At 39.7% G+C, this 19,930-nt stretch overlaps 1 protein-coding gene across 2 annotated transcripts in view; it reads left to right on the top strand.

The window, feature by feature from the left end:
• The window catches only part of STAG1 (stromal antigen 1), a 158,447-nt gene that overhangs the window by 35,176 nt on the left and 103,341 nt on the right, over positions 1-19,930 (top strand). The window contains exons 2-4 of one of the 2 annotated variants that reach the window (XM_041416390.1): positions 2,801-2,935; positions 9,453-9,555; positions 19,066-19,245. In XM_041416390.1, the coding sequence (XP_041272324.1) occupies positions 2,907-2,935; positions 9,453-9,555; positions 19,066-19,245 (312 nt within the window). In that variant the 5' untranslated portion in view covers positions 2,801-2,906. Of the gene's footprint in view, positions 1-2,800; positions 2,936-9,452; positions 9,556-19,065; positions 19,246-19,930 lie in introns of those variants that run through there. The other variant, XM_041416392.1, reaches the window with a different exon arrangement.

Below are 19,930 nucleotides of genomic sequence, written 5' to 3'. Positions count from 1 at the left end.
ATGCTTGGAAAAGAGGTAAAAAAGGGAAACATTTACTTGTTTCCCATTGTATATTTGAACTAAATCCTGTCTTCTACTGCCTGCTTTATATTCCTCTGTAGGTAATTTTAACTGGACCAGCATAAATTTATGTCATCTTAAAATATAGAGGTGCAGGTTCAAAAAGCTGCAAATGTACAATGGTCATTATAATTGGGATTGAATGAAAACATCAGACTTTTTTTCTAAACTAAAAGAAGCAGTTAACTGCATGTTAAAGAACTGTATTGTGTTTATTATAGTTTAAATAACTCCAAATACTGAAGTATGAGGTATTCCTTCCCTTGTTCTGTTCTCCAGGACAGGTGACAAAATAGTTATACGTCTCAAGCTTTCAGGATGTTTTTTATCAATGACTTTGTTCTCAGGTGGAAGGAGAGAAAGAGGGAGAGTTTGATTTTCCTGGTTATGAGAGCTTCATCTTTCAGAAAGAGGTATTTCTTTTATTAAAAACCAGACAAACACAAAGGTTCATACTTGTGTAGTCTACAAGGATCGATGAATTTTCCACAGTTGTCAAACAGTTCTTGCATTTTGTTGCACAGTGGCTGTATTAATACAAGAGTGTAGAGGGGTAAGTTTGTTGTCTTCTGATGGTCCAGTCTGAACTTTACCACAGAGGGGTGGCTCCTTCCAGCTCTGTTTTGCAGTTTCCTGTTTAGCATAAGGACAAGGAGAAAGCAGCACAGGCCCTTGCAGTTCCTTGGTGTCAGGTTTTCTACCCCTAGCACGGAGTCCAGCTGCCTTGGTCCTCTCTTCTGCTTCTGGCCCTTTACACGCTTCACTCCATACTTCTAAGTCAGGACTTTGCTTTTCAAATAAGCTATTTCTGAGGAAGTATCCTTTTCCTTGTGTGTGAGAGCACTTCCCCAGAGCAGCTGAATGCTGCTGATTACGTCTGAGCATGCACAGCTAGCACTTGGGTAGGGTGATTAGGTTCAAAAGGAAAATTTAACAAAGAAATCCCATATAGCAGTTGTACAGGATGCCTAAATGTCTATGGAAGATACCTCGCCTGGAGCACACATAAATTCCTTGAACTTCTTTAGAAGGCTTTTCTGGAAAGTAAGATTGCTATCAATCCTGCTAGAATTAGATAATCTGAAGGTCTGAAATGGCTAGGTTTCCTTTGACATCCAGCTAGCATAAGCATGTGTGTATATGTGAGACTGCTTGTGTGAGTACAAAAAAACCAAACTTTTTTCTTCAGTCTTGTTCCAGTTGTAGTGAACTTCTGCATTTCAGAGATCTGAACATTGCCTTTATTTTGTCATATAGGAAGTCAGCTTAGAATTTAATTTGATCTAATGCTGTGTTTGTTTATGATAAATTCTTAGCAGTGTCTGAAGTGATTGCTTTATATTGTGGACTGGGTCTGTCATTGCCCTGTTAGGAGCAATCAGATCCTTTAAAACTCCGTAATGAACAGTGTCTTTAATAAAGAAATGCTTATGGAAATAGCACAAATAGCATATATGACATTTTTGTTCAAGAAGAACTCAGATTAACTTCTGTCTCATAGTGAAACTGGAGAGTTTTTACACCAGCCTGCTGTATAGGCTCCTTTAAACCATTAATGCTGGAGTGGCGGTTTTAGCTCCAAACAGACTTTGTTTGTCAACGTGTGTTTGGTAACAAAATGGCTTGCTAATTATATGGTATAAAAAAAGTAAATTTCATGATAAGGTAAAACTGCTGGTAGCACAAAGTAGTAAGTACTGGAAGAACTAGTTGTATGCAACTGTTAGTCTAATTGGAACTGTAATATGAAGAGGCAAAAAAGTCTGTTCATTCTGTACCGTTGGTAAATAAACACTGATGTGTGTGTGTGGTAGGATGGAAATTGTAGTTTATATACTATACTGGTTTGTTTAGAAGAGTACACTTTCATTTAGATTCTCTATTTGGTGCAGGTTATATTACCTCTTCCTGGCTGGATTTTCGTCCTGACTTGTGCAAAGCTGTTAGTGCACAGGGAAAAAATGCCCATTGAGAGGAAATTAATATTGAAATAAAAGAGTTTGAACATATCTCATGTTTTAAAAACACACAGTTGAGTCCTTGGTGTTCCTTGCCATTGCTGAATTGCAGTGCTCCATGCAGCTCTTCATATTAGCCCAGAACTTGTAAAAGGGGAGACTGAAACAAATCTACTTAGTTTCTCCAGAACTTGCTTTTTCTAGAAGACTAGGATGGCAGTTCTGTGTTTTATTACAGTGAGGATTATTGAATCTGTCACATTGTGCCATTATTTAGTGGTAAAGTCACATCTGCTGCCATTAGTCAACTCCTTGGTTAGTCTTTTGGGTAGAGAAATGTTCCTAGTGGGTGTAGTGACACCACAGATGCAGTCTACTTTATTATTTAAACTTACAACTTCAGTTTCATTAAGTTAAAATACCTTCTGCTGCAGTTAGACCCTTGCACAGCTTCTGACTATTTTGTGAAATTCAGTCACACAAAGCTGAGGGTCTGATTGAATAGGTGTAGTGCCATTTAACACACATATATGTGGTAAAGAAGTATGGGAGGTAATGCAGAACATTTTTTAAATTTTTTTGTTTATTTTAAGTTACCTAAACAGAAATGTAAAACTGAATGCAAGAATATGATTAAGCTATTTTGGGGTCATCCATTCTAAAGTTCTTGTGGTTTAATAGTGATGCTACTTCAAAATTGACCTTTTTTGTTGACAGCATGTTTTGTTCAATGTATTACTATTCTGGAGTCACATCTAAAAATTTTTTTCTCTCTCTTACAGACTGGACTTTGACATTGTTTTCATGAAAGAGGTTTCCAAGTAGTTGTCTTGTAATAACTTTGAGAAGAAGTTCTATGTAGCTCTTACTTCCAAGAGTGCTGCAAAAATGATTACTTCAGATTTGCCAGTACTACAGTGAGTATACACTTCTCTCTACATTTGAAATCTTGGCTTTTGAAAAGGTTGAAGTAAACAGAGAGGTGATTGTGAGGATAAAGCACAAGCTTGGAAGAAGTGCATGTTAGTGTGACTGTTCCAGGCCTCCTGTGTTTTCATGTGCTGAAAAACTGTGTAAAAAAACCAGCAAAACACTTAGTCTAAAAAATATTTCATTCTGTGTATGGAGATTTAAATTTGCTGTGCAAAGCAAAACAAGGTCTTTGCTACTTTTATTCTTCTGAATGTTGTGAGATTTCAGCAGCATGTGTTGGTTTTGGTCATACTGGACCATAAAGTGTATTCCAGTTGTGTACTTTCTCACACCATGTTGTATATTCCAGTTGTGTATTTTCTTTTAGTGAGCTGAATGTATTGTGCAAAAAGCCTTTGTCTGCTGCAGTTGAAGATAGCAAGTGTCATGAACATGTTTTGGTCCTGCTGGGAAATAGGAATGGCTAATGCACATGGGAACATGGCTGTGCTTGGATAAAGTGAGCTACTGGGAAGAACAGAGTGAAAATGTATAATAGGAAGAGCTGGAGAGGAAATCAAGTTGAGTTAAGAAGGAATTTTAGAGATTGGAACCTGCTCCTCCCTTCACAGGGCAGGGAGAGCACACAAAGTGAGGAAGCTCATGGGGTGAGCTAATGACAGGGAAATCAAAACAGACCAAATGGGCTTGGCTTGGAGAAAATTAATTTATTGCTAATTAAAAAGGGTTTGGATAATGGTGAGAAACAAAGGCAAAACCTACCAGGTGTTCCTTCTACCCCTGCCCCTACCTGAGTTCACCTTCAACCTTTCATCCCACCCCATCCCCTCCTGCCTCAGTGGGGGTGCCCAGCCCACTCCAGCACGGGCTCCCCTCACGGAGCCCCCCATCGTCCCCTCACGGAGCTGCCCCCCACCGTCCCCTCACAGAGTTCCCTCTGTGACCACCCTGCTGCCATTGCCAGACACCTGCGCCAGGTACATTTGGTAACTATCTAATGTTAATTTATTTTTGCTTGGAATGTTTTCTAATTTTTATTTTTTACCTCAGGGTGTGAAGGAACCTCAGTTTATCAGGGTTGGGTGGCATTCCAAGCTAAGATTTCTAGTTCTGTTATTTAAGAAACTGAATGGTTGGACAATTTAAAAAAAATTGTCTGAACTTAATAATAGCATACTTTGCATTACAGTTTTTTAAAACCTCTTAAAAAAAATTTAGTTGTGGATGAGTACAGGCCTAAAGCTGGGGATGACCTTGATGGGCAGCACTGAGGGGGAGCGTCAGCCTGAGGGGGTTCTTGTTAGCTTAGGGATTAGTTGTGGAAGAACATTTTCTTGGTTCATATTTCCTGGATTTGCCATATTCAAGAAGTGAGGGAATGTTTGTGAAATATTCCAAGAACAAAAAAACTAGGAGAATCTGTAGTGGTGGGAAAGGGATATTTGCATTTCCACTTTGAGAACCCAGATGGACTTAAAAAGTGAATTGAGTATCACAGAGTTTAAGGTTGAAAAGGGCAAATTAATGGATGTGGTTACTCTACACACCAGCTGAAAAACCTGAGGGATGTTAAATACAGCAGCATATTCTTTAGTCAGAGCCACTGGTACTAATCAAAGGGTGTAAGAAAACATTAATGTTGTTTTTTCTAGTAAAGTTGGGAATCATTTACTGCTACTCTGTGAAGTGTTGGTGAGATGTCATCCTCAAGAACACATGTAGTTGTGATTGCTTATTAGCAAGAGGAGATCTTTCATTTTCGAAGGACTCAGCATGATTTGCACATAAAGGTTTTGGGACTCTCTGAGGGCTCAGAACATTGGTTAGGGTTGATGAAATATCAAAGAGAGTGATAAATTCTAATTCAGAAGGTCCGAGTTGGACTTCCATCAGGAAGAGTGCTGGCTAAGGGTGAGGAAACCTGAAACAATTTTTGGGCTACGGGGTATTAGCTTCACACATTTACAGATTTGGGAAGACACAATCCAGTTTCATGCAGAACACCAAGATTTCCTTTCTAGCTCTTAAATAAATTATTTGAAGGATTATTTTAATCTCCCATTCCTGTGCTTATTTTCTACTTCTTCTTTGTAATGTTTTGTAATCTTTTTGGCTACCCTCTTTAAGCAAACAATCCTAAAGCCAATTTGATATGTTAATATATGTTGCTTAGCACCATATCGTATATTCCCTCCCAAATTCTTCTTTGTTGAGGGAACATGAAAGGAGAATCTTTAACCTTTCTAGATTCATAGAAGTGGCTTCAGAACACAGTGAAGACAGGATTTCACTTACTGGTGTTACAGATGTTTGGAGAAAACATCTGGTGTATTTGATATGTCTGATGGACAGGTATGAATCTTCTCTCAATGGCATGACTCATGTTTGCTCCTTAGATTTTTGAAGATCAGCCATGAGAACTGATTCATCCATGATTCATGAGCCTGTGCATTTAGCCATTTTTCTTCATGAATGCTTTTTTTCACAAGGCTGAATCTGGTGATAGCAATTACTGAATTTATCTCTGCCAGAATGTTGAGCCCCTCAGCAACAGCTATAAAAGCTTATAGAAGTGTTTTGGTTCCTTTTTTTTAACAAAACCTGAAACATAAACACAGGTTTTTGCTGTGGTATGTTTTTAAAGGGGCATGGTGTATAAATGTTATAAAAAAAAGCTAGGACCTTGTGGAATAGTAGAAGAAAGGTAAATTCATTTTTGTTTGTGTTACAGAGATGTGAAATTTACTGTGTTAATGGAAACATGTTTTTCAGAAGCATGACGTGGTAAAGGGCTGTCCAGTAATCTGGAAATTCTTCATTAATATGGATGGCTTCAAAGATTAGTGGTTCTAACTGTGGAATAATATCTGGAGTTTTTAGAAGGGATCCTGGAATTGCTGCCACTTTCCTAGGGTGCCTTAGTTACCACAGAGACCTGAAAGCAGAGCAGAGTATACCTGAGCCCTGAAAAGGGGGTATCACTTGTCTCCTTTGCTCTGCTCACCCTAATCTTGTAGGTCCCCCCCACCTCTGTCAAATTCTCTCAGGTCCCTGTCATTTCAAAGGAGTCTTAAGGGAGGAAAGGCTTAGCTTTAGGCACTTCCACCTCTCCTTAGATCAGGCAGGTTTCCTTAGGCCCAGATTATCTTCCCTCACAACAGCTTCAGGAAGGATAAATTGCGACTAAGCCCAAGTTTCCCCCTCAGGTGCCTAGTCACACACACGTGGAATGGGGATAGGATGATTCTGGTCTATTAAGATGTGGATAATTGCCCCCAGATAAATTACTTCTTAGCAGTTCTGTGACATGTGTAGGGAATGAGGGAGATGGATGCTGGCCAGCTGCTTCTCTCACTGAGTGTTAGAAACTGACAGGACTGCAGGCAGTTAGGAGATGCTGTACTGCTGCTCTGAGTTCGGAAATAAGAGGAAAAGGGCCATGTGTGTGTACCCAGGCTGGGACAGAAGCAAGAGGCACTACCTCCCAAACTGAAAGGGTTCACAGCCACCCTGGAAGGACCTTTTTGTGCAGGAGTTGGATGATTCAAACAGAATTCTTTGCTGCTTGAAATGATGTTTATTTTATTATGAAACTAGCTAAAGACTGGAGGTTGTCCTTGATCTTGTCTCCCTACTCCAAATTAATGTGAGAATTGAAGGGAACCTAGTTTTTTATGTTTTCCCCTTGCTCCTTACATACATTCTTGCTGGAAAGAAGTTTCCTTTCTTCCTCACATGTTGTTAGGGTGAGAATTACTTTGTTTAATTTGAAACATTTATATTCAAGCTTCTTGTCTTGATCACTTTATCATCAATGGAGAGAAAATTTATAAGACTTAAACTGTCTGACCAGTTTTGGACACTGATCTTAGTGTGAGGTACCTTGTACATTAAGATTTTCTGCATTGCATATATTGCATCTAATTTACATTAGATGAATCTCACCATTAGTACTAATTTATTGAGCTTTACCCAAAAAGGGAAATGGCCAAAGAGGCTTCCAGCAAATCAGAGAAATTTTACCAGAAGAATATGAAGAGAATCAGGTTTAAAGGCAAAGAATAGAAGGTGGTTAATAACTTGACTGTTCCTTCCATATGCAGTGTTTGGAAAGATTTGAAATTTCCAGAGCTAAATAGGCAGATTTATCTGGAAGTTTTGCTAGGCTGGACTGAGGCTGTAAATCAGCAGAAAGTCGAATTCTCTGTGGAGTAGATGCATGTGAAGCAGTAGTAGAGTTTAATTTATTTATATAGCTCTGGTGTTTCAAGGGAAAGGTTTGAGGTGTTTGTCTATGAGGATTGCTGAATCTGTTTTTAATAGAGAGAAATCTTTATCCTGATGATCCTAGGGGTGCAAGTTTATAAGCTAGCAAAGCACAGTGTTTCCCCAGGAATGGGGGTATTGTTTAGATAGACACACCATGCCTGGAACTTTTGCAATAAGGATCTGAGCAAACCAGAGAGCAAAGCTTTGAATTTTTTTTTTTTTTTTTTTTTTTTTGAGAGGGAGAGCAATAGAGAATGGTTTTAGTTTCTCTCCACAGCAACAGGAGGAAGCAAATATTTTTATGGGGTTCCTTACTTCTGTATTCAAAATCTATTAAAATTGCCATTGTGAGCCAGTGTGCATTTTTGTCAAATTGACTTGCAGTGTGATGAGGTATTTGAGTAAAGGCTGGGTACATCCATCTGCATAAGCATGTTTTCAGCTGTATTTACTGCATTGCTTTTCTCTGCTGTGGCCCTAATTTACCAAGCAATTTGAACTCTGTTTGGGCTATCTTTTATTTGATTTTAGACTTTTTACATTTTTGGGTGTTTTTCAAAATACATAGCTTGATGCTAAGTTTTTCAAATTTCATATTTTATGAAGTGCAAAAGCTGCTTTTTAATTGTATCACAACAAAGCTGCATTTTCAATATTTTGTAGAGGTACTGGATTACAAGCTTGTAATTTTTGAACCCAAAAGCACTTGAATAGTGGTTTTTCATCTAGGGTGCCTGATTTTCTAGGGTGTATAGAGAATTTAGAGATAATCCACTGAAGTTACTTTCAGTAAAAGAGATTCGTATATGTTCTTCTGCATTCTGGCTTTTGTAAAAGATTCTGTGGACACCTTGGTGGTTTTGTGCTTGCAGATAGGAAAAGGTTGGAAAACAATGTCTTAATACTAGAAATTTATCATAGTTCTGCAGAATTATTTGAGTGAGAGCAGACCTAGACAACACAGTAATTTCACTAAAGAGGAGATGAGAACATTCCCAGTTGTGATACAGTAATATCTTTCTGCATTATTAAATAGCTTTCTTGGGGATAGAAAAAATTTGTGAAGTATTCCTGGTCTATAAAGCAAAATAGAAAATAACCCTCAGACAAGGTAGAAGATCTGTGTAGATCTTTGCTTGCTCAGTTTCTCTAGAGCAGATCACTGATGCTGCTGTTGATGTTTGAGGCTCTATAAAATATGGAATAGGTCTGGTTTTCACCTTCCCTTTGCACAAGTCATACAGCAACTGAACTCCTTTGACTTCCAGGAAATTATTTTGGATTTAAAGAAGTCTATGATTATAACTACACTTGACCCATCCTTGAGTAACCTAGGACATTTTTAATTGTAAATGAAAGTTTATAGAGATCTGGTGCACTGGTGGTCTTGCACAGTAAAAATAAAGCCCATCAGTAACAGGTATGGTTTTGTGTGTCAGCTGCTCTTGGGCAAGATCTAATGCCTCAAAAGATCAATTACAATCTGACTTTCTTCAAGCAGCCATGTCTGTTTGGAAAGAGGTGGTGAAAATTAGGGGAATTTTTTTCTTATCATGAACTTAAATCTGAAATGGCAACAAATGAGAAATTGTTTGGGCTTCTCTGCTAACAGGAGCTGAGCAATGTCAAAGCCTTTCCATTGTACAAGTGGAAATTCTTTTCTAATTGCAAAAATTATAAATGTCTTCAGATCAAAGGGAGTTTTTGGGTTTGGGCCTCACAGTCAGCATGAATCCTCTTTATGAATAGCTGCCCAAAGCCCTTGTCTTGGGGTGTGACTGAGAGCTGTGTGGAACCTTGTGTAACTGTGCTAATGATGAGACAGCTGGATTGGACTCCACATTGCTCCTGGGGCCTTGAGAACAGCTCAGAAGCAGCTACAGAGAGTAAAAGGAAGTGCTTGGTAATTAATGCATTGTGGGGTTGATGAATTGAGCATGTGCTGGTTAATAGAGCCAGTTTTGAAGTTAATGTATTCTCAAATGAAAATTAATTTAAAGAATTCCAGGCAATAGGATGACATTGCAGCTGATGAAAGGGAAGGTCTTTTGCCAGGGCTAACAATGCTCATTTCCTTGGTTTGCAGAATAAACGGGGAAAGCCTTTTAATGCTGACTTTTTTGTTGTTGTTTGTTTGTTTTCTGGCTCAGGCCTAAGTATTTAATTGGTCAGTTACAGACTACTAGTTGATTTCAGATCATTTGAATGTATCTAATATTTTTTCCCCCCTAGGGATTCTACAAATGAAACTACTGCACATTCAGATGCTGGCAGTGAGCTTGAAGAAGCAGAAGTCAAAGGAAAAAGAAAAAGGGGCCGTCCCGGCAGGCCTCCAGTATGTGCAATTTATTTTGGTTTAATTTATTTTTGTATTGTTATGCATCTATTTATAATTGACTGCAGGCTCTTTTTTCACCTGCTATGTTGTGGTTACATAAATAGGCTTTTAATGAGTCCTATGTCAGACTTTAGGAAGACTTGCAGTATGAAATATTTATCAAATTGATGTGCAAACAGTGTTTGGAGTCTTTAAAAAAGGACATAAAAATGATGTCATAATAGCTATTAATTTTTCTTTTGCTAGCTGCTTTCATGAACAATACAGTGTTGTAATTGTTGTGATTACAGCATTCTTCCAGATATGAGAATAGCTTCAGTTAGTACAACCACTGTCTTCTTGAAAATGGTAATGGTTTAAGTGACACTTGAGCCATCCTTTTATTACTGATAATCTCTTCATGTGAGTGGAAGAATTACAGCATGATATTGACTAGATTCCTGGGAAAATCTATTAACACCTTTAGAAGTCATGTGATTGGCACACTGCATTCCACTTACAGGCTGCAAGCTTTAGCATATCCCCTGGCATAGTGCAGCAGGTGATGCAGCTGTCTCTGCTGGCCTGTCGGTACGAGCATACAGAAAGGAGTTCTCTATTACACAGGGAGGCTTTCTCTCTTATTTTCATCTGTTTCATAAAACAGACAATTTATTGGAAAATAAAGGCAAAGTTTTGTGTGTCATGTCCTTCATCTTGGATCTTGAAGATGATCAGTTTAGTTCCCTTGGCCGTATCACTTGAAAGTACCCAGTGTGGAGTAAGACTTGGTGGGAACTTTTGTGTTTGTTGTTAACGAGTTTGATTCACCTCTTAGTGTTGCTCTGTGAATAAACTCACAATATGATTGTGCCATGTATCTGTATAGCACTAGTAGATGGGGATGATTTGTTGTTAATGAGTTTGATTCACCTCTTAGTGTTGCTCTGTGAATAAACTCACAATATGAATGTGCCGTATATCTGTGTAGATGGGGATGATTTTTTTTTTAAACCCTGAGGGCTTTGATCCTGAGGCTTATCTAAAACCACTGGCTTGGTGAGAATGTAAGAATGGATAGATCCATGTGTTACTCTTAAGCATGCTGGCCAAGCTGGAGCAAATTCCTCTTTACTGTTGGCTTTCAATTTGTATCACAGTCTCTGGACCTAGTCAAGGTGCCAACATTTTAAATCCTGGTCTTTTCTGGGCACGTTGTTTTCCTTTTTGAAAGCTTTGAAACACTTTCCTATGATGCATATATTCTTCAGCAGATAAATGGATTTGCTCAAGAACATGAAGGCTCTTCAGAGCAAGCCTTAAAGAAGTGTTTAAAGAGAACAGCTTATCTGTTTACATAGCTTGTAAGTGAAGGATAAAATGAAAAATTATCTTATTAATATTTAATTAGCAAATCTATGGGGTTTTGTAACTGTAATTAAAAAAAGTAGGCTGGTGCAACCTGATTGCTAATCCAGAATGTTGTCACAATATGCAAATTCAAGTTATACCAATGTATTTAATTAGCAAATCTATGGGGTTTTGTAACTGTAATTAAAAAAAAGCAGGCTGGTGCAACCTGATTGCTAACCCAGAATGCTGTCACAATATGCAAATTCAAGTTACACCAACACCAGGGGTATTTTGTACCCAGCACATACTGACTGGAAGGGAAAGGTGAATGTTACAAAAAGCATTTCTCATTCCTTTGCTTCACTTTATTAGTAGCTCCTACGGGAACATTTGCTGAAGCACTCTGCTGGTCCTGCTATCAGGTTTCTAGGGGAGGAATTGCTCATTTTGCTGAGAACAACTCCAGGCTCATTAGGTGTGATTGTCAAGTGATGAACATGCAGAGGAAGCAGCCATTGCTTCAGTCACAGTGATGGGCTGTGAGCTGGCTGCTGCTGCTAAGGAGCAAGACCTTAAGGTTATCAGGGCGAATTCTGTGGAAGTGTCATCTTAATGCTTAAGAGGAGTCAAAAAATCCCAAATACAGTCTTAAAATTCAGAGGAAGAAAATAGAGAATGAAACAAATACAGTGTCCTTTATAAAACTTTAGTTTGTCAAAATTTGGAGGAATTTGCTCAGTTCTACTTTCTCTTTCCCTTTGACCTCCATCCCAAAATATCAGGAAAGAGTCTATTAGGACTGGAAGAGTTTCAGAGAGGAAAAGCAATATGGTCGTCTATGGAATGGGACTCAGCAGATCTCATTGCAGCCTCCTAGTCAGAGTGGGGTCAGCTTTGGGATCAGACCACTTTGCTCATGGCTTTTCCAGTTTGATTATGAAAACTGCCAAGGCTGGAGACTGCACAGCCTCTCTTAGGTGCCTATTCCATTTTATTTATTGATAAATTTCTCCCTCCTTGATTCTTCTAAAAGAAAAAAAAAGGCCCCAAAAGCAAAAGCCACTCTAACGACTAAAGGATAGATGCAAAAACCTTGGAAAGACTAAGCTAGGCAATTGAATCTGCAGCATTATTTGATGTTAAAAGCCAGGGGTTTGGTAATTGTATTGCTTTATTAAACCATGTTGCCAGCCCAGCCACTTCCCTCAGGTGAATTGCTGGGTTCTTCCAGGAGGTGCAGCTCTGACATTCCCCCCCCACCCCCAACTCTTCACTACCGTGGTTTTTGTTTCCTTCACAGGTACCACCTACCTTTACTGTCAGATGTGAAACAGATCAAAAGGTTTAGTTAAGTTCAGAAATGTTTTTCTTAACTTAGATTAGATTTAGCTTAGACAGTTTTAATTTCTGTTACAGATCTGAAGAATGGTAGTGCAAAGGCTCTTCTGATTTCTGTGGCTGGGATTTTTTTCTAACTTAAATATTATGATCTGATAAGATTTAATCTCTTCCTGCAAATGCTGATTTGCTGTCCTTAGGCCATCACTGCTACAGTGGCACATCTGCCATAAATGTACTGACCTCTTGGAAAGGGACTTTACTTTGTGCTGCATGATCCTATTACAGAGCTGCATAGAATATGTTCCATTAAATATATGTATGTATTTTAAACAGGTTTCTGCTGTGTCACAGAATGGACTTGATCTTTTATCAGAAAGATACACTACTACAAGAGGATTTTCCAGATTATTTTCCAAATAAAGACATTCTCTGCAGATTTGAGACCTTTGTAAGACGATGTGCTCATTTGAAAAACTGTCTTTTATAGCAAATACCTCTTCAGTTCTTAGAGAACTGTAATGCTTTGGGGGTACCTTCACTTTCTAAAACGCTTGGAACTAGTTGATCTTTAAGATTTCCTTTCAATCCAAGTTATTCTATTCTAAAACACCACATGTCAAGTAGCTCCTTCACTTCTATACTCTGTTCTAATGAGTACTTGACGGAGTAGGCTAGACAGTCCATTTGCAAATAGATTAAGTGCATTGGTCTTGCAGAATAGCTCTCAGAATGTAACCTGACTGTCCTGAATTGCCTGGCCTTGGCTGTGAGTTTAGCAGGGGCTGCGCCATGTCCTGCTCCTGTGGCAGGGCTCGGTGCCCTTCTGAGCACCGAGTCTCATAGAGCAGATGCCCAAGGAGTGACTGGCCAAGAGCTGAGCCTGTCCAGCCAGTGTCATATTGTGGTGCTCATGTTTGTGATGCTGTATGTGAGGATACTGTCTGGGTATGTATTTAATGAATTCTGGGAATAGAATTTAATGAATTGTATTTAAGGAGTGACTTCTAACAGTCCTGTTCTTGAAGTTCCTGAGCGATACTGGCCAAAATGCCCTCTCTGTCTGCTGCATTATTGAAATACATGGGTATGGGTGTGCTCTCCTGTTCTGCACAGGGGATTTGAAAGCCCAAGGGCTTATGATGCAGTGTAGCATCCACATCAGTGAGCTCAAACTTAGATAATTATTTACCCATCCCTTTTTTGTCTCCTCTTTTGGATCAACACTCTGTTCAGCATTGTTGGCATGCTTTATTTTAAACTACCTGGCCCTCACCTTCCCAGGAGCTCAGAATAGCTTGGCTTAAATCTCAGCTGCTGGAGGTTGAGGCAGTGAGAGAGAACTCTGGCTGTCTTTCAGATTTGAAGTAGGAGTAGACAGATTCAATCTCTAATTCAGAGGACAGAGGGAAACATCAGTTTGTCTGTTCTGGGTAGCAATTTGGAGATCTCTGCTGGTTTCTCTCTCATTCTGTACTCAGAGCCACAGTGTATCTTTCTCCACTTAAAGCAGGATGAAACAAGGCACTTCTGATGCTTTTGTGCCAAGCAAAGCCTGCACAATTTTGCTTTCAGGTCCTTTTGTAGTTTTTGGTATGGAGGAGACAGACCACAATGCCTTATCTTTGCATTCATACGGGAAATTTTAACTTTGCTGCAGGTTCCTGGCCTTATTTAATCTTGCAGTATAGATGTTAGATACAGCAGGGGATTGAGGTTTGCTTCTAGTTGCAAGTCATACGTGTCCTGATTAATAACAGGGAGGAATCCTCTTAGAAGAATTTCTTTTCATACAGTGGAGGTTTGTGGTTGGTGTGATTTACATCAGTGCCCTGTTTCAGCTTGCCTGCCTGATGATTTAGGTCTGTCCCTTACAACTGAGGGGAGTCTGTAGTTCAGTAGAAATGCAGTGCATCTATAGCATCTTTGTGAAGACTTTTCTATCCTGTTACCTGTAGCATTAGAAGTTTTCCTTTTAAGCTTTTGATGAGATGGTTCTTGTATTTTTGGCAATTTATTCTTCATTTTTCTGTGGAAATAGTCTTTTTTTGGTAGTAAATGCCTCAGCTAGAAGAATTGAAATTATTCAAGCATTTACAGCATACTCTCTTGATTCTTTAAGATGACTTTGAGAGCTCTTGATAGATTTCTAAATAAGGGTGAAAAATAGCACCACCACTCCCAACACTGCCTCTGCTTTTTTTGTCCTAAACTGCAAGTACTGCAGCTGAAGCAGCTCTGGGTGTTAGGGGACCTGCACCTGTCTTTATTTGTAGGATGAGACTTTTCACAGGGAGCACCTTGTTTGTTTCTATGACCAAAACAGTCCACAGGACTGTGGGAATCCAAGAACCTTCTCCCTCAATATCCATGTAGATGGTATGAAATGTGTCATAGCGGTTTTTTAATCCGGATTAATTCATGAAGACCTCAGGCATTCCCATTCTTCCACTTAACACAAGCTTATAACACAGGGCTTCTTGAAGGGCTGGTGCCTTGGAGAGGCAAGTTCTTCAGTATTACTCAAGTAGAGGTTAAAAAGTTTCTTCCACCTTCCCAGGGAAGTGGGGTATTCATTCCTCTACATGACTCACAGTGTAAATGCACATACAGGTCATTGTTTTCAGGTGGTGTGTTAGAGGAGTTACTGACTCTAGGACTTTCATTGCCTTTATTTCTTCATGAAGTGCATCACATCAGCTTGGGGAAAGTTAATGGAAAATGTCAAGCCACTTTTGGTTTTGTGTGAATCAATTTTCACTGTATTACTTGATTTTACAAATATGGGTCGCTATTTTCTTCACAGTAATTTTAAAGACAAGAAAGGAAAAGCATGGTGTAGATAATTTGTTACAAAATCCTGAACTGCCATAATTTTAGTTTAATTGCAGTCAAGGTGAGTATTTTGTTTCCTGTTTGCATTCATTTAAGCCTTAAAGCAACAGGTGAGGTATGTGACAGCCAATATGGCCATTTTTGGTTGCTGCTTCTGTGGCATATTCTGGAATTTCTGAATTTCCTAATGCTGGTGTGTATAAACCCTCACTTTTTGTTGTGACAAACTTGAAAAGTCATCAGTAATTTCTGTTCTCAGTCCATTTTGACGGCACACAGCCCAGCTGTCCTGGGTTTTGGAGTGAAATCACAAATGCAACTGCTGCAGCCTCTCAGCTCTAGGCAGCACCTTTCTTGGTGTGTGATTAAAAAGCCTCAAGCATTCTTACCTTGTCATGCTGCTTTATCACTCCCTTTGGCAGTCCTAATTCACCCACTTCAGGGGGGAACTTTCTGGTTGAAAGCTGTGAAATGGTGTATGATAATCACAGTTTTTGCTCCTGTTAGGACTCAGAGGTTCTGTTTTTCCTGTGTCTTGATGAGCATTTGGTGGATCCATGGTGCAGACCTGCTGCAAATTCTCTCTGATCTTATGGAACATCTCATTTTACACCTGTCACTGATAGTCAGACAGGTGTACTGGTGCCACACTCATTCTTGAGCAGGGCTGTTTCTGTGTGGAAGCTCTTAATGGCATTAGAGAACAGGTTTCTTTGTTTTTTGCAGAAGGATCACCCTTTCCTGTGAGTGCATATGTCTCTTTTCTGGGATGCACAGTTACCTGTGTCTGACAACCTCGAAGACAAACATAGTTTTTAGCTTTGTAGCTTTTGCAACTCCACTTCCAAGAGCACCCTGCCTTTGGAGCTATGCCACGGATGCTCTGTATCATGAGTGAGTCTTCTCTGTGTTTCTACAGATGTACCAGTCCTGCCTTCTCCTTCACTTGCTCCACTGGTGATGATGGAGGATGTCTCCATCCTGGGATATTGGAGCTATGCCACGGATGCTCTGTATCATGAGTGAGTCTTCTCTGTGTTGCTACAGATGTACCAGTCCTGCCTTTTCTTTCACTTGCTTCACTGGTGATGGAGGATGTCTCCATCCTGGGATGCAATCATAGAATACCAGGTCCCAGGAAGGGACCTCAAGAATCATTTGTTTCAACCCTGTCTTGCAAAAACAGAATCTAGAAAAGATGCCCTAGCAGCCTGTCCAGCTGAATCTGAAGTGTCCAATGTTGAGGAACCCCCAAATTCCCTGGGGAGATTATTCCAGTGGCTGATTGGTTTCTTTGAAGTAAGATTTCTTACTGGACTTTGTGCTCAGAGGCAGGAACCTGAATGAAGCTCAAGCTTGTCAACATGGCCTGCAAAGTTTCTTGCTGTAAATTCAGAGACATTATGTGCAAATAATGTTTGACACCTGCATTGTAATATTGTGTGTTAATGACTAAGGGAATGTCATGTGCTTTGTGCTTGCAAAACTTTAGAGCACAAGGCAGTTGTTGGAGGACCTATATAGGACTTTCCTTCATCTTCACACTCTGGGGTGAGATTGAACTTGGGCTTCCTGCCAGATGCCTGCTGGGTGGAAGTGCTGGGTGCATGCCCTTTTGCTAGTGCCTTTCCACCTGAAGACAATGTTAGTCCTTGCCTAGCTCAGAAAGTTCACATTTTGGGTTTTCTTCAGTCTTGAGTGAAGCATCATGTCTCCTTGCTTTGTCTCTATGAGGCAGGATTCAATACAGATCCTGCATCTGGATTTTGCTACCCCAGCTTGGATACACAATGGCTTTTGTTAGGTGCAGAATTATTCTGCACTCTGAGAGATGTTTTCATTGTCAAAAGAAGATCTACACCAGAGAGAAATTTTATTCAAACAGACTCAGTAGTATATGTGGTGCTAATTCAGGGCCAGGATATTGAGGTATTTACTTGGATCTGAAGAACCTGGCTTTACCCAGTAATTGGTCACAAGTACATCTGTCAGTTATTTCTGTATCTTGTCTGAGGGCTCAGCGGTGATCTCACCCTTCCACTTCAGACTGGGAGCCTTGGTCAAAGCACCTCCCTTTTTCTGGGATACCTAACAAAGGGAATTTAAACTGGGCATTTACATGCCTTGTGATTACACATTTGGAGCCTTTGTATGTGTACTCATGCTCAGGTACTCAAACCAGGTGGCTTTTCTCATTGCTTTCATTAACAAGGTGTAGCTTTGGATATGTGCATTTCACATCCATCTCTTACTTATTTGCCCTTCATTCTTGCAGCATTTAATGCCTCTCAATTACATGCTGAGAAAAACTGAGTGTAGAGGGGGCTTGCATTAGTTTCTGTGGAGGGCATTAGTTTGCCTAATGCCTCTCAATTACATGCTGAGAAAAACTGAGTGTAGAGGGGGCTTGCATCTGTGGAGGGCATTAGTTTGCATTCAAGCTTTCTTTTAGCAGTCCTTGTAGCTAGGTGAAGTGCTTACTGTCTCCAGATGGAATAATTGTATGGATTATATCTCTCAAGCGTCAATTTACTTCTAATTCTTTCCCATTTTAATAAATAGTCATCACATGTCTCTTTCAAGTTCCATGGAACTTAAACATTTCACATGTTGATAATATTCTTGCTGTTACAGGCAGATTTGCACATATTTAAAAAATTCATTGAGGGAGATACTCTTAATCCTAAGTGCAAATGTTATCCAAAAAACTTCACAGAGATTGTACCATTATTTTAAGCTTTCCAGCTTGCATTTCTATGCAGGTCCTTAATTGAATATTTGCAAGAGGCGGTTGCACTCTACCTTGCCCTTTGCTTCAGCCCTGTGGCCCCACCTCTTTTAAAGCAGTGATCCCTTTAAAGCATGGGAAAGCTGGACTTGCAGGGCTGTCTTCTACCAGCTCTCTGCCAGAAATTAGATCCCTTTCCTCTGCAGTAAAATTCTCAATGTGCCTGCACTGTAATATGCAACTGAAAATGTTGACTTGGTGTTCTTTACCAAAAGCATTAATAGAAACTCATCTGACAATATACTTGAGTAAATGGTGCCATCAGGATATTGTCCAAAATTTAGTCTTTGAGTTGCTTGTGTGTTGTTTTCTTTAACATAATTCCATACAATAGCTGCATTGTTGTGTGGAAAACAGCAGATTTTGCTTTTGTTTGCCTCACAGTAGGGAGAAAGAACAGAATATGGAAGTAAGAAATCTCATGTTATTTTCCCCAGATTTTTTTCTGTCTGTTTCACAAGTGGCTTAAATTCAAAGCAAACTGTTCAGTAGGTGAGTCTTGACAGGTGGTGTCTATTCCACCTGATTAAAACCTTGAAGAACAGAGAGAAAATTGGCATTAAGTAATTTAGACTCAAAGGGAAAATGTTTTAACTCAAAGTTTTGAAGAAAGAGGCTGTTATGGTGAGCTACTAAATCTGGCTGTACAAATTTGGTGATTTGAGGTGAAGAGCTGACTATGTACACAGTTTCTTATAAAAGTTGTATGAAAGTGAAAATGCAGAAAATGAATGTCAATGTGGCAAATGTATTTTTAATAACTTACTGTCTTAAAAAGATCATTAGTTAAGATCACCAGTTTATTCTCAGTATCTGTTTGTGTAAGACTCTCAATGTCTGTGTTGTGTAAGTCCCTGACATGAGCTGGTACTCCAGCATTGGGACTTCACCACTGTCTTGGGGTGACCACTGCTTACCTTGGCATTGCAGTGACTTTTAAATAGTTCCTCAACAGCTGCTGATAAATAAAATAATATGTACCTGACTGGATAAAGTCCTGAGCAGCCTGGCTGATTTTCTTAGCTGACCGTGCTCTGAGCAGGAGGCCAGGCTGGAGACCTGTGGAGATGCCTTCCAGCCTGGCTCATCTTTGTGTGTATAAGCGTATGTGAGAGTGTAACCACGTAATGTCTATGGATTATAAAGATAAGCTGGGTGTATATAGAAACACTGGGTGATTTCAGATATAGCTATAATAAACTTTTCCTCTGCTGGTTTTCTTTGCCCAGTCTGCCACGAAGAAACCCCGGAAGTCCCCAGCGGACAAGGGGCGTTCCGACGCTGGAGCGCGAGGAGTGAGTCGTGGGAGAGCCAACGGCCACCCGCAGCAGAATGGAGAAGGGGACCCTGTCACCTTGTTTGAGGTGGTTAAGCTGGGAAAGAGTGCTATGCAGGTAAAATGTCTACTTGTGTTCCTCCTCACAATTCAGTGTATCCTGACTGGAGTCCAGTCTAAGCTGTGCTTTTGTAAACAGTAGTATTTTCTCATGACTGCACTGGTCCAACAGGCTGTGTAGGATAAAGTACAGGACTCGGTGGGTTCTGATTTATGGCTGTCATGTATCCTGCTGAAGAACAAGAGACCTGGCAGCATCATATGTTTCAAATTCTCCATTCTTTTGTTAATTACTCCTAAGTTAAAAATATATGTTGGTATTGGGCAGTTCGTTAAAGTATATTCTGTAGCAAGCTTTATATGGGCAAAAAGTGTATGAAAATAATGATGAATCCAAGCCTTTTTTGTTCACTTGTTTTTTCAAGAATACCTGCTCACACAAGCAGTTTGGAACCCTCTGCACTGGAAGTTGCATTTCTGCTGTCCCCATCAGGACAACAGATGAAGGATAAACTATTTGCCTAGACTTCCACTGAGTCTGAGTCTGAGAAAGCACTGACTCATCCTGAAGGCAAATTTTTATTTATTGTAAAATAAATGAGATCATCCAAGTTGCCTCTAGAAATGTTTCTTACCCTCTTATGTTTTGATGAGTTCAGGGGTCTTTACAGGATGTGTGGGGCCAGGTGAGTTGCACCTCAAGACCCTGGACAGAGGATTGGTTTTCAGAGTGTTGTGTGGTT

This window comes from Onychostruthus taczanowskii, unplaced genomic scaffold (genome assembly GCF_017590055.1).
Source record: "Onychostruthus taczanowskii isolate IOZ18803 unplaced genomic scaffold, ASM1759005v1 scaffold51, whole genome shotgun sequence".
NCBI lineage: Eukaryota > Metazoa > Chordata > Aves > Passeriformes > Passeridae > Onychostruthus > Onychostruthus taczanowskii.
This window is presented reverse-complemented; position numbering and strand designations above follow the sequence as displayed.